Raw genomic sequence first — 14580 nt, 5'->3', positions numbered from 1 at the left:
AAGATACGGTAGTTTCCTGGTAACAGGTTTGGTTTTTGTACGTTATTTTGCAATTGTTGGCACCAATTGAACACGACATATACATTACAGCAGAGGGCGCTCTGTCTCCGAGCCTCACTTGAATCCAACTTTATTGACACCGGAAGTAGCAGGGTAACAGACTGCACGTGTGTGCGCTTTATTTGAAGGTTATAGACAAACACCTGGGAGAAACCTCGTCGTTTTTCAGCGTAGAAGGTCCCCGCGACATTGTGTTTGTAGTTGAAGAGCACCTGGACTGCAACACTGCCATGGATCCCATGAAAGCGCAGCAGCTAGCAGCAGAGCTGGAGGTGGAGATGATGGCTGATATGTACAACCGGTAAGGTACCAACGAGCTAACGTTAGCTAGGTTTAGTGGTCACGCTAGGCTAGCTGTAGCTAACCATCTAAAACTACTCTGTTACATGAGTGCACATTGTATTTTTAAGTCGAATGATCAATGCCAATGTGTATGCAAGCTGTTTAGATGGCTCTGGATAATGAATGAACTGATACTGTCAACACAACATCCACATCTTAGCTTTCTGTTAAAGCTGACAAAGCAAATTAGCGCAATATCTAAGAATATAGCTCAAAAATAACGAATTTATTAGATTTTTGCAATAAACACGAACTGTGGTGCCGCGCTTTGGACACCTCTGGTGTATTTTATCCAAGTACTGTACTACTTTTTGCTCAGTACTTCAATATATATAATGTGCATGTGTGTCTGTTTTCGTCTCCCACCCCCAAACAGGCAGGAGAAGTGCATTAGTTTCAACACCTTGGTGCCTTTGTTCCATAGAACAACGGCATGAACAGAATGAGCTCTTTTATCAGTCATACAGTCTCTTTGTCTCTGTGGGTGAAGGCGGGGCCTTTAGCATGCACACACAGAGTGCAGAAGAGGAGCCTTGTGAGGAGCAATGCAAGGTTACATAATAGAAATGCAATTAGTAGATTGCAATATATTGTCATGTTTTTTTTCCATTGTCCTTTTCTTAAAAGTAATGTTAAAATCTCGCCCGTTCTTGTAGACCCAATCTCGTGTCTCGTCATGTAAAAACACCGTCTGTGACAGTAAAAATAGCCAAAAAGAACCAAAAGAGGAAAGTACATTCGTACTTCTACACATTTTTTTTTTTTTTTGCTAATGCTCCACTGCCAAATAGATTGCAGTCCTGTGGTAAACACTGCATCCCAAAACATTTCATTGCTGTACAGGTTATATTTAATGTAACAAACTGTTGGAGCTTTCGTGGAGTATTGTATTATGAACATGTTGTTTTATACCTGTTAAACAACCTCAGGTCAAGTTGACCTCTTCTTTAGTGCAGTTGGAATTCACAGAAAGACTCATTCTACAATATAATTCCCCCCTTTCGCGCGTCTCAAAACCCCCAAAAGAGCTCGTGCATATTATGGTGGAACTTATGGGCGTTTCCATCTACAATATAAGCCATCTGGCATTCTTGAATGCTGAATGCTTGAATGCATTCTTGAAAACTCTTGAATCTTGAATTCTGTTGTAACAAGTGTACTCCATTCTTTCCAGCATGACCAATGCCTGCCACAGGAAGTGTGTTCCCCCACTTTACAAAGAGGCGGATCTGACCAAGGGCGAGTGTGTGTGCTTGGACCGCTGCGTGGCCAAGTACCTGGACCTCCACGAGAGGCTGGGCCGCAAGCTGACAGAGCTCTCCGTCCAGGACGAGGAAATGATGAGGAAAGCGGCTGTGGGCAGCGGCTAAAGACAAGACTGGAATGGGATGGGGAATAGTAGCAAGTGTGGTTTCCTACAAGTTAGTTGAAGGTGATGCTGGAGAAGGTTGTAGGCTGCACTTGCACATGCAAGGAGACCTTCCAAACCCATCAGAAAGTGGACTCATATTAAACTTGACCCGATCCTGTGGGGGAGGAGGGAGCACGGGACGTGTCCTCGTTTCATTTGACTTTCAGAGGACTTGAAATGTGAAACATTGCCTGGTTTTGAAAGCCAAATGAGGAATGATTAGTTTGAGACATATAACCGACTGTTGGGAGTAACATACGTGGGAATCGAATGAAATACTGTTTCAAACGTTACAGCGCCGTTACCTTTACAGACAGTGAAATGTGGCGGCTTATTATTGAGTCTAACGGTCTATTTTTTTTTTTTTTTTTTTTTTCATGCTCTCCGCACCCACACAACGCTTCCTCAATCTCCACCAATCACACGTGAGATGCGTTCAGGGACAGCAGGAAACACGAGCAGGTATTTGACGTGCACATGCACTGATATGGTAAGCTCTCAAGGTATACTTAAGATATTTTAAGGTTATTCTTAAAAAAAAGAACTTTTTGTAAAGTAATTACGTTATTACTTGTAGGAGAAGGTTACTATTACTAATTACTTCTTACAAGTCATTTTCTCATCACTGCAGATAACGTTGTATTGTGTTGTACACAATGAGACAAGTGAGGAGTTTATACAGTACATGATTTCCTTCAACGTCGACTTTACTCGTTTGTCATTCTTGTGTCGTTCTCATGTTTTTTGGACTGTTTGTGTCTTTTAGCCAAACTGCACTCGACTGCAGTGCTCCCGTGTTAAACGAATAAAGATTTTCATCACACCAGATGTAATATGAGTGATAGTCGTAATCTGTAGCGGAAATTAAAGCGGTTGTTGCCGATAACAAAGGTGTCCGTGTACCTTTAAGACAAACACGAACGGCAGATGGGGAGGAAGTGAAAAAAGTCACTTTCGGTTCCCCGTGAAAGTACTTTAATGATACCTGCTCTTCTACATGGAAAAGGGAAGTCTGGTTAATCAGGGTTTTAGTACTGCTTGTTTATTTCACGTGGACAAGCTAGGACACTGTTTGTCCCACGACGGACACGGTAAGTCGCTGTAACGCTAGCCTTATTTGCTAATATGGATGATTCAACGTTCTTCATTAACGGAGGTTACAAAGTACCTGTGTGTAGGAAAGTATGATTGGTGGAAATAAACTTTTAGTGTGAGATCACAATTTCATCATTTCATTTAAATCTATCTACATCAACTATTCATTGATACCAGTGGCTGTATCAGTATTGGATCGATACTAAAGAGGAAACGATCGAATTTTCCAGGTCTAGAGTGTTTATTTTTCACAAGTGTTCGTGTTTGTTTATCTGTCGGTATTTGCATTTGAGGAAAAAAAGTGGAAATTTACCTGAAGATGAGGGACATTCATGTTTCACACAGTAACAAAACCTAACTGACAAGTAGACACTAGATGGCAGTAAAAGCACATTCCCTGAACGCATTGTCAGATTACTGTACAGCAAGGGTCACCAACCCGTCGAGCTTTGGGACTTTCAATATTGGGGGAAAATGTGTTGCATCTGTGCCCTCCCCTCCCGGAGAGCGACCAACAGGCACATTTTGACCACTCAACACGCCCGTATGCCTCGCCGCCCTCCAGGCACACAACCCGCAAGCTCAGGAGCCCAGTCCCCAAAACTGCCAACCGCAGGTGTCAGCCTAATTAATGCCACATCTCACTGAGGAAAAGGCTTCTTGAGACGTCATCTGTACTTCTGTGAAGAAGGTGTCGGACGTTTCGCTCCTCATCCGAAGAGCTTTGTCAGCGAACTAATAAGTGCTGGTAGCCTAGGCCTTAAATACAGTAAGAGTGGGCAGAATTGGTGTGCCAACACCCTCCTTCTATTAGTTCCTTACATTTTAACAAATGTCAAAAGAAGAGCGTAGGGAAAGAAACCCAAAAGCCCACAGAAGCAAAAAGGAGAAGAGTGGTAGTCCCTTATGTAGCGTGGGTCTCCGAAAAACTCCAGAGGATCTTATGGCAACACAAAATTCCTACCTATTTCAAACCAGTAAATACCCTGAGACAAAAACTAGTGCATCCTAAAGACAAGGCTCCAAACCAGAAACAAAGCAATGTGGTCTATTCCATCCACTGTAAAGATGAGGAATGCAAAGAGCACTACATTGGGGAAACACGTTAAAGTGTTGTTCAAGTGTTCTGCTACTATTAAAGAAACTAGTGTTAAATTAGATAGGTAAATGGATTTTTTAAGACGTGTGGTATCTTTTGTCATTCTATCTATTTTCAGTTCATTTGGAGCTGTTAATACATGCAAATATGTAATTTATCTTTCTTTCAATAAAATACAGTAAAATATGGGCATATTTCAGACATCACTTCAATTAATCATTTGACAGCACCAATATACATATATACTGCATATATATATATACTGTGTATATATAGATAGATAGATAGACAGATAGATAGATAGATAGATAGATAGATAGATAGATCTTGCACATGTTTGCGGCCGGCCAAGACCAGGGATCTTGGTCTGAAAAATGTTGGTGATCACTGCTGTACAGTAACCCCTCGCTATATTGCATTTTTCCCCCAAAAAATTAATGAATTACTAAATTATCACTGTTTTATTATTAGTTTTATTATTAGTAAAATAAAAAATGCATACTTAAGGAAATTGTACTTATTTCTGTCCTAATTTATAACTTTATTCTTGTAAATTTACAACTTTTTTCTCGTCAATTTATGACTTTTTTCCTCATAATTTTCCGTCTTTATTCTTGTAAATTTATGACTTTATTCTTGTAAATTTATGATTTTATTCTTGTAAATTTACGACTTCAGTCTTGTAAATTGACAACTTTTTTCTCGTGAATGTATGACTTCTTTTCCTCGTAATTTTCCAACTTTATTCTTGTAAATTGACAACTTTATTCTCGTGAATTTACGGCTTTTTTCCCGAAAGCTCAAAGTTTTTTGTTTTTTTTTTCAATGTGGCCCTAATACTCCGCCGTAGATTTCTTATGGGGAAAATGGATTCGGTTAGAGCCCAACCTTCTGGAGCGAATTCTAACGACGCTAGCCAAGGTTCCACGGTGTGTGTAATACTGCTTTTCGTCCACCAGATGTCAGCAATGGACGTCCAGCAGGAGTTTCAAGATGCTGATCAGATTATAGAGCTTCCCAATGGACCCCTGAATGAAATGCTGGATGTGGGGCAGGAAGAGAACATGCAGGGCCAGGTGACAATTCTGATGTGATCATTCCGCTTTCCAATGATTTAAAAAATGTCATTCATTTTAAAATATCATTTGCTGCTTTTAATAATATTTAAAAATTCTGTTTCTGTTTGCCAAAGATGGAGGAGTTTCTGGGCCCGCAGGCGGAATACAACGAGGAAGAGGAGGAGAGAAAATACTACAGACGGAAGAGATTAGGAGTCATCAAAAATGTGGTTGCAGCCAGTATTGGAGCCATGATGGTGTACAGCGTGTACATGGGTGAGTACTTGTGTTTGCTTGAGGGAGGTGAGCGTGCACGTTCCACATCGGCGATGTGCGTCCTCCAGGGTTGCTGCAGATGCAGCTGATCCTCCATTATGACATGACCTATCGGGAAGTCAAGTACAGCAACCTGGGTCTGGAGAACATTGATCGGATGATGCAGAGGGGCATCAACGTCACACCCGTAGTAGGCCTGCTTTATACACCTGTTCTCATCAGGTACACACACACACACACACACACACACACACACACACACACATTTAAGTCAGACCCCTGCTAATGTGTGTAAACCTTCATCTCAGGTTTCTCGGAACAAAGTGGATGATGTTCCTGGCTTCAGGAATCTACGCCTTTTTCGTCTCCACCAATTACTGGGAGCGCTACTACACTTTGGTTCCCTCCGCCGTCGCCATCGGTGTGGCCATCGTGCCTTTGTGGGCCTCCCTCGGAAACTACATCACGAGGTGAGAAAGGTGAAAAACAGGCATCGTCCTGGACGTTCGAGGGCTGTGGGAGAAGTTCCACGAGACTGGAGTTAAACTTTCAGGACTGACGAGCAGAACGTGGAATATAGCGAGGTGTGCTCGCTACATGAGGATCTGCAAGGAGCTTACGTCTCCGCCCAGGGGCGGCCGATACTGCAAAATTTTGTTATGGATCCGATACCAAATAATGATATAGCCTGTATTGGCGATGCCGTGCACCATTATAGTAATTAATTGCTTCCAGACCCGATCGTGATGAGTGGAAGTAGGATTCCTTATTTATAAATAGAATAGTTTGCGAGTTTGATCATAGAAAACCTGTTTTTAAATATGGTTTTTAACATTATTAGAGCCCTTGAGACATGAAATAACACCCCTATAGCCACCACCAAAAAAGTCAAAATATGGCTAAATTAAAAAAAAAAAGTCTAAATATGAAGAGAATATTTAGAGAAAAATCTAACGAAAAAAGTTGTAATTTTACAATAATATAAGGAAAAATAATGTAGTAGTACATTTAGTAGCATGAGGTTGAAATATTCAATAATTTTTTTTAAATTTAGAGTCATAATGTTATGAGAAACAAACAAAACAAAGAAGGTTGGGGAAAAAGTTGGACTATAACCGAAATAAAGTCAAAATATTATCGGAATAAAGTCATAAAAATTTACAAATAGCAAGTTTAAATAATTGGGAAAAAACAGCAAAAAATGGGGAAAAAAACAGCTTTAATTTTAAGAGAATAAAGTCAAAATATTAAGAGAAAACAACTAATTGAATGAGAAAAAAGTCACAATTTTACAAGAATACACCCGTAATACTATAGGTAAAAATAATATGTAATTTAGTAGCCTTTCACCAATCACAAAGCTGAAATGCAGTGTTTTCTTGAACTATACTGTGTATAATGTCTTAGTAGGCCTGTCACGATAACACATTTTGCTGGACTATAATTGTCCTACAAAGTATAATTATTGTTGATAATCGATATTATTGGCAAAATTTTTGAGACCACTTTTTTCATGAATTATATGCGAGTACATCATATCAAAAGCAATAAACTTTAATATCTCAGGAGGATTTAACATTATAATTGGAATGTCAAGAGCTATTAAATAAAATAAATTAAACAAGCAAAAAAAGACACAACCTCCCCCCCAAAAAATGTCTAAATATGAAGAGAATATTTAGAGAAAAATCTAACGAAAACAGGTCATAATTTTACAAGATTACAAGGAAAAATAATGTAATAAATTTAGTAGCATGAGGTTGAAATATTCAAGAAAAAAGGTGTTTTTTAATTTATTTAAAGTTGTAATTTTGGCAAAAATTTGGCTGGGGAAAAAGTTAGAATATTACAGGAATAAAGTCAAAATATTATGGGAACAAAGTCATAACTACGAGAAGAAAATGTTGAAATAATTTGGGGAAAAAACAGCTTTAATTTGACGAGAATTCCGTTGTTTTGGAATGATGCTGACGCTTCGCCAGTAAGGTTTGCTGCAGTCATGTCCTGCCGTCACACACGCAGGATGGCACAGCAGTACTACGAATACGTCAACTACAAGGAAGAGCATGTGCAGGACCAGAAGAAGATCCCAAAAGGGGCGTGCCACAAATACATCATCATCTTCCACTCAGTCTTCAGTCTCATCTTCCATGTGAGTAAAAAAAATGCAACATATTCTTACAGCAGACAAAAACAAGTAATTTGAAAGGCCTCAATGATCTCATTGTGAGCATACCACATTCATTGTTTTGTTGGTTTGATTAGACAAGACTGTCGAGTGATAATAAAGTGGGCTGTGCCACAGGGGGGCGCTAATTCCCCACATTCATGAACAATATGCCGTCACTGATGGACAAGACACAAAAACTCTTTATTTCTGTGGCTCTTCTGTCTTTCCCACCAGCTGAGCTTCATCTTTGCGGAGTTCCCCATGTGCTTCACCCTCAACGGCTACCTGCAAGACAGCGACCACGTTCTCTGCAACGTCCATAAATGTGGTAAAGTCACCCTTGGTCCTCTGAAACACGGCGTACCCGACACAATGGAAGCCTCGCTGTAAAATGAGATAAACATGACATAAGAAATGCCGAACGGGAGACTCTGCCAGACGTCCCCAGCGCGCCCTCACTATTGGTTTGGGTCTGCCAGGCCTACTTGTCAGTTGACACCCTTCGCCTGTTTGTCCATGAAAGGTCTAACGATGTGACTACCAAGTGGATCGTAGACCTGCGGCCTGGCGTGTTCTGGTGCCGCTTATGGAAATCCTTATGTATCCACCTTAACAGTAGATTGTTACACTTTCAGAGGAATAACGGTGTGCTAGCAGTGGTCGCTCTCTAGCCTGCCTAGGCTGGAATTGAACGTGGTGTTGTGTGTCCCACCAGGAGCCACAATCCGAGGTGTGATTCCTGGATTTAATACCACCGTGCTGAGAAATCTCCCAAGCTCCATGCTGCTGATCAAAGTGGAGAGCGTTCTCATGGGCTTCGCCTTCCTTTCCATGATCATTGTAAGTGCTCCGACACGGACCTGCATTCTACTTGTGGCGCCGTGGTCTGATTGGCATAACTGGCAGCGACGCACGTGCACGTCATTTTTAAGAGGCAGGGGGTTCACAGCAGCACCCGTTGCTTGTTGAGAAGAGCTGTAAGGGTTTTTATGTCAGAGTGTCCGAAAGTGTCCAACGCCAGGAAGCAGCCACTATAGCGTGAATTCCAGTGCATGAGCTGCACGGGCGTATCAGCCACGTGTCCACGTTATAAAATGGCGTATTACGGCGCGCACGAGTCCGTGACGACCAGTCAGCTTTTCATTTGACAGGAGCCAATCATGAGCTATCATGTCAAGGTCAAGTTCAAGGTCAAATGTATTGATATAGTAGCACATTTCCAACAAATGCTTAATTTAGACAAAAATACATAACATTTGCTTCCAGTGGGAGGGATGACTGTATCATCATTCCATTCTTCCAAATCAATCCAAAAGAGTATGGAAGCCCATGAGGACTGGACTAAAACCTGTAGGTCAACTATTACGAACCCATGTTTCCCCAGTCAAGGATGCTGATTTGACATAATGTAGCTTGGTACCAGCGGAGGGCATTGCAGCGTAGGTGTTAGCTTTTCACCTTTTTTCCGCCATTAATTCAGTTCCTCGTGCTGTGTGGCGCTGCCCACCGCCCGACAGAGGAGATTGACCTCCGCAGTATCGGCTGGGGAAATATCTTCCAGCTTCCTTTCAAGCACCTCAGGGACTACCGCCTACGGCTGCTCTGCCCTTTCTTCATCTACAGCGGACTCGAAATCCTCTTTGCCATCACCGGACTGTCTTTGGTGAGTGCTGTCTTCGAAATTCCATGTGAATTTCCCACCGTGTCAGAGTCATACTAGGATTCCTTATTTCCTGCCTTGCAGTCCTACGGCGTCTGCACCCTGGGTCTAAAAAAGCTGTGGCTCCTCATCGCCGTCTATGGATTTTCTTGCTCCGTTTTCTCGTCCCTCTCCCTCAGCCTTCTGCGCCTCCCGCGATGGACGTGTCTGACGGCAGGCGCCGCCGTGCATTTTGTGCTGCTGCTGGTCCTCATGGTTTTTTCCCCAACGCCTCAAAACCTGATGTACGAGGGCCCTCTGCTGGTGATCTCCATCCTGTGGGGGCTCGGCACTGCCCTGAACAAGACTGGAGTCAGCAGTAAGTCGCAAATGAGATTGTGTGGATGTGCTGTGCAGCACCGTAGTCACTTTTTTTAATGTGTGTGTGTTTTTTGTGCCAGTCGTGCTTGGTATTTTGTATGCTGAGGAGAAAGAACGCCTGGACTTTGTCTACACCATCTATCACTGGTTGCAGGCCATTGCCATCTTCATAGTGTACCTCTGGTCAGAGCTGCCGATGAGGGTACGTGACGCTGGTGTATGTGCGGCTGTGTGCTTGAGTGTTTAGAGACGCCATATCTTTTTTTAATGTCACACAGTGGAAGCGTGTGGCTTAAATCCACACGAAATATGCGAAAAACGTAGCACATCTGGAGAAAGAAAGCTGCCGAATTTCATACTAAATGTACAGTATGTCCCTAAAGTGTGTGCATAATGTACACATATAATACAGACCAAAAAGCTTAGTTGAATTATTGATTCATTGATAAAAATATATGCAATAATATAGATATTACAATACAATACAAAAAAATGAATATTAATTTTAATTATCCATCCACACATCCGTTTCCTTCCTCTTACCTGGGTCCGTGTCGCAGGGCAGCAGCAGGGAAGCCCAAACTACTCCAGTTCCTTCGAGGGGACATTGAGGCAATCCAAGAGCAGGTGTGAGACATGATCCCTCCTCGGTCTACCTGGGGACCTCCTCCCAGCTGGGCATGGCCCAAACACCTCACCAAGGAGGCGTCTAGTAGGCATCTGGACTCGATGCCAGGGCCACCTCAACTGGCTCCTCTTGATGCTTTACTCCGAGCGCCTCCCTTCCGCCGCTTGTGCCCGCGATATCGTTCTTTCAGTCACTACCCAAGCTCATGACCATAGGGGAGGGTAGGAACGTAACCATGGCCTCAGATTTGGAGGTCTGATGCTTCCCAGATGCTTCACACTCAGCTGTGAACCTCCCCAGTGAACGCTGAAGGTCACAGGCTGATGAGGCCATCAGGACCACGTCATCTGTGAATAAACAGCATACGTTTGGGTCTCCCAGGTCTGTCCGGGTCCGCCCCCTACACCACCAAACACCCTTAAGAGAATATGTTCCGTTGTTTCACAGACGACAACCCCTGTTCATAGTGACCTGCGATATTGACGTCAAATGCTGTAAAATCGAATAATGATCATTTCAAACAGAGCCTTGCCATCAGGGTGTCCAACTTCTGCCATCTAGTGGAAGAGCACCGAATTGTTTTGCGTGTGGCTGTCACGAGATAGATGAACAAAGATACATGATCTGTAGTAAATAAACAGCCATCTTTCCTTTCTTCTCTCAAAAAAATGCCAAGGCCAAACTTGCCATCCTGTTGGCAACTTTACTGCTAGCTTGCTACTGCTACTGGGTGATGGAACGCCGCCTGGCGAAGAAAGTGCGCCACAGACTGCCCCGCATCCCTCGACCGAGGCACAAGGTGACCAGACTGACATGAAACATCTGAGTGATTGAGGTTGTGGTGCCTTGTTAAATGTTCAAAGCGTCAAAAAATGCTTTTTTTTTTTGCAGGTTGAGGTTGTAGCACGTTATCATACGCCACGTCCCTTCCCGCCCTGCAGGAATGATGTCATTTGTGTCCGCAGGTGAAAGGCTATCGCTACCTGGAAGAAGGCAATTCGGATGAGTCAGACTCGGAGAAAAGCGAGGAGGATGACGAAAAGGATGTGGAGCACATCGAGGAAGAGGAGCAGTTGGCGAACGAGATGGGAGCGGAGGACATGGAGGACGAGCGCCAGGATGGCGGGGCTGCAGGAGCTGACTCACTCAGGGCCAGGAGGAAGAGGGCAGAGGGTCAGCAGCGCAGAGAGGAGGACGACCACGTGATGGAGGCCCAGAGAGGGTGACGGAAATTCAAATAAGAGAAAGCGGGTGAACAGTATCGCCTTGCATCCTTCATAAAATTTGGGATCATAATTAGGCTGTTTTTAAAGCCAAAATTAGCTTCACAGCAGGGATTCAGATGAAAGGGGACAGGGAATTCACCAAATATGGCAGCTGTTGTATCAAGAGGGCATTTTAATGGACGAACTTTTGACTGTGAGCAGTAAGAGTCATGAGTTTGGAGACACTTTCTCACTAACGTGAGAAAGTGTCTCCAAACCTTTGACTGTCAGCAGTAACATTCATAAGTTTGGAGACACTTTGTCATTCACTAATATGAGAAAGCGTCTCCAAACTTTTGAACGTGGTGAGAAAGTGTCTACCAACTTTTGACTGTGAGCAGTAAGAGTCATTCATAAATTTGGAGACACTTTTTCATTCACTAACAGGAGAAAGCGTCTCCTAACTTTTGACTGTCAGCAGTAAGAGTCATTCATAAGTTTGGAGACACTTTCTGATCACGTTAAAAAGTTTGGAGACACTTTCTCATGTTAATGAATGACAAAGTGTCTCCAAACACATTTCATGATTGGGCTCAGAGTCGTTCTGTCCAAAAGAGTTTCACCACAAAAAGGATGCTAAGGGGGCCATTTGGATGTTTTTAATTTTGTGACCACAAAGTTCTATATACTGTATGCTACTTGCATCGACATTTCAACTTTTTGTATTTTCGCATCCCCCCCTCAATTTTTTTTTTTTAGAATGTGTCATGCAGGCCAAGAAAAAAATGGACTGGGGGCCTCAAATGACCCCTCGGCCACATTTTAGACACCCCTGTTCCAAAGTATGCACTCATGTGGCTTTGATGGAACTAGCAGCTTTGACGCGATGCTACGTGCTAATGTTGGCACGGCGCTATATTGCGACTATGACACACGGTGAGCGATGCCAGGAATATTGAATCCTGCTGGCATTTAACGACAACATGGTGGGAAAATGCTTTCAAATGCAGTCCAGGTACTGGAAGAGAGGTTTGTCATTACATGCTGGACTTTTAAGATCTTGGTTATGTAAAAAATGTGAACTCTCGTGTGCGTGCGTGTGTGTGTGCGTGCGTGTGTGTGTGCGTGCGTGTGTGTGCGTGCGTGTGTGAGACGTGACTTGGCTCGTGTGTGTCCTCTTCGGGTTACCCTTACATCCAAAATCATGCGTGTTTCGCATGTGAGAGGCAGAGCCGTCGTTTGTAAGAAGATGATATCCGGTTCCAAGCGGCACGTTAAAGAAAAGTCCAAAGTTGGCCTGATTGGGGATTCGGACCAGGGGTGTCCAAAGTGTGGTTCAGGGGCCGCTTGCAGACCACAGCTGATTTCCGTTTCTTGGCATGTTGCATTGGGTTTTTAGAATTTTGTACAAGCTTGGCAATAAATGACGTATCTGTCACAAAGGCGTCAGAGAGAATAAGAATAAGAGTGTTGGGTCAATGTGTCTTCATCTCAAGAGGAGCTGTACAAAATTCCAAATTGCTAAATCTCATGTTGCCATAGCAACTCCAAATTGCCAACAATGTAACGATTGGGCTCTTTTGTGAAGCCATGTGCATGTCCGACTTATGCATTAGCCCGCATTCGTGGAGGTCACTGACCTTCGTGTCATCACCACAACTGGATGGCGTTCTAGCGTGTCCCTAAATGTGGCTTGTTAAGGGGTCTTAATAATCCTTGATGACCCCACCAGGGATGGGTTTGGAATGTGTTTGTCTTTTTGTTTGCATGTTGTCCGTCACCTCGGCTGGATGGATGCAAATACCGGACGTTCAACTGCCCTGAATTTGGGCTCAGCAAAATTGTCAGTATGGAATAAATCAGGCAGCGTTAAATATCTTAGCTTCCGTCATTTCGATCACGTCACACACGGGTTCCGTTTTAAAGGTTGCAGTTAGACACAGTTTGCAACGGTTACAAGTGATGTCTGTTGATTGAATTATTGTTGGGCGTCCTAACATAAGTACAGTATCGGTAGAACTGTTTCGGCAATTAGTCTCACACAGGGGTGTCCAAACTTTTTCCAGCGAGGGCCACCTACTGAAAAATGAAAGGATGCAGGGGCCACTGTGATATTGAGCTAAGACGCTATATGGAGCCCAAGAAAGAACTGCATTCCAGCCTTGCAATCGGGCCGAAATGCTACGAAAATCGACTTTTTTCCATAATAATATGAGTTTATTCTTGGAAAATTGCGACTTTTGTTCTTCATTCCATTATGATTTTTTTTCCCATTTTTTTTTTCAACTATTTCATTTCAACTTTCCTCTCGTAAATTTTCTCCTCATAATGATAATTTTATATCTTTTAAAACAATAATTATTTCTTTTGATTTAGAGATATGGCGTCTCTATTTCTTTTAATTATGTCTTTCTTTTTCAGCCAGGAGGCAGAAATGTGCATTTTTTTCGTGTCCGTTCATTCTTGCTTGAAATTTCTACTTTCCGTGGAACCCGGAGGAGTTTGCAGCTGTGGAGTGGGCAGGTTACGCATTTCCCAGCATGCTTTGCTGGAGTTAAAATGATCCCTTTTGACTGTTTTACGCGTCTTTGAGATGTTCTTTTGTACGGAGGGTGGAAGAGTTAAAGTGCTGTTGTTTTTACTCGTGTACGGTTTGGTGAAGTTGACTTTTGCTGTGAATCTGGCAACCTGACGAACCCTTTGACTCTCTCCCCAGTGGTTGGTGCCCCCAGCCCCCGGAGAAGCAGTCGACAAGGGCACCATTGCACCTTCACGTTCATCTGCTCGTTGTTGTTGGTGAACCGCTTTCGCCGTTGCGTCGTTCTCTCATCCCTGCCCTGGTCGCTAAACCCCTTCTATTTCCCCTCTCTATCCACCCTCTGCCCCTCCACTCTGCCAAACTGCTCGTGGCAGATGGCCACCCCACAGAGCCAGTGCTTGCTTGTACGCTACCGCTCAAAAGTTTTAGAACACTCCAGTTTCTCTGGAGGACCAACTGCCAGGCGCGTACGAGTGTAAGAAGCATGGTTCCAGACCCGCTCCACGCGTAAAGGGAAGTCCTTCTCGCGTGCCATCGGGCTCCGCCCCCAGGAAGACCAAACACGGGCGCCGGAACAGAAAGCCGCTCGTGACACAACGCTTGGAAAGTATTGAAAAGAAAGTGTTTTTTCAGCTTAGGTCAGTAAAATCCACGCAAAGTCAGAAGTCATTTGGCAA

The 14580-nt window shown here is 43.3% G+C and overlaps 2 protein-coding genes across 5 annotated transcripts; both read left to right on the top strand.

The window, feature by feature from the left end:
• Positions 1 to 137: 137 nt before the first annotated feature.
• On the top strand, positions 138 to 5083 carry timm10 (translocase of inner mitochondrial membrane 10 homolog (yeast)). 2 transcript variants are annotated; one of them, XR_008570596.1, is made up of 3 exons: positions 138 to 361; positions 1577 to 1834; positions 4967 to 5083. XR_008570596.1 is itself a non-coding variant. In XM_054778059.1 (2 exons), the coding sequence occupies exons 1-2, from the start codon at positions 291 to 293 to the stop codon at positions 1770 to 1772; spliced, it is 267 nt and encodes an 88-aa protein (XP_054634034.1). In that variant the 5' UTR covers positions 138 to 290; the 3' UTR covers positions 1773 to 2187. The 2 variants fall into 2 exon arrangements, 1 of the variants encoding a protein (XP_054634034.1); XM_054778059.1 differs by lacking the exon at positions 4967 to 5083 and having other exon boundaries at positions 1577 to 2187.
• unc93b1 (unc-93 homolog B1, TLR signaling regulator) lies at positions 1688 to 12829 on the top strand. 3 transcript variants are annotated; one of them, XM_054778058.1, is made up of 13 exons: positions 1688 to 1834; positions 4967 to 5083; positions 5200 to 5341; positions 5410 to 5563; positions 5650 to 5811; positions 7364 to 7493; positions 7746 to 7839; positions 8227 to 8351; positions 8992 to 9174; positions 9256 to 9529; positions 9612 to 9733; positions 10836 to 10958; positions 11125 to 12829. In XM_054778058.1, the coding sequence occupies exons 2-13, from the start codon at positions 4967 to 4969 to the stop codon at positions 11383 to 11385; spliced, it is 1887 nt and encodes a 628-aa protein (XP_054634033.1). In that variant the 5' UTR covers positions 1688 to 1834; the 3' UTR covers positions 11386 to 12829. The 3 variants fall into 3 exon arrangements, with proteins under 3 accessions (XP_054634033.1, XP_054634032.1, XP_054634031.1); XM_054778057.1 differs by lacking the exon at positions 1688 to 1834 and adding an exon at positions 2143 to 2275; XM_054778056.1 differs by lacking the exon at positions 1688 to 1834 and adding an exon at positions 2348 to 2904.
• The last annotated feature ends 1751 nt before the right edge of the window (positions 12830 to 14580 follow it).

Source organism: Dunckerocampus dactyliophorus, chromosome 6, assembly GCF_027744805.1.
Source record: "Dunckerocampus dactyliophorus isolate RoL2022-P2 chromosome 6, RoL_Ddac_1.1, whole genome shotgun sequence".
Taxonomy (NCBI): domain Eukaryota; kingdom Metazoa; phylum Chordata; class Actinopteri; order Syngnathiformes; family Syngnathidae; genus Dunckerocampus; species Dunckerocampus dactyliophorus.
This window is presented reverse-complemented; position numbering and strand designations above follow the sequence as displayed.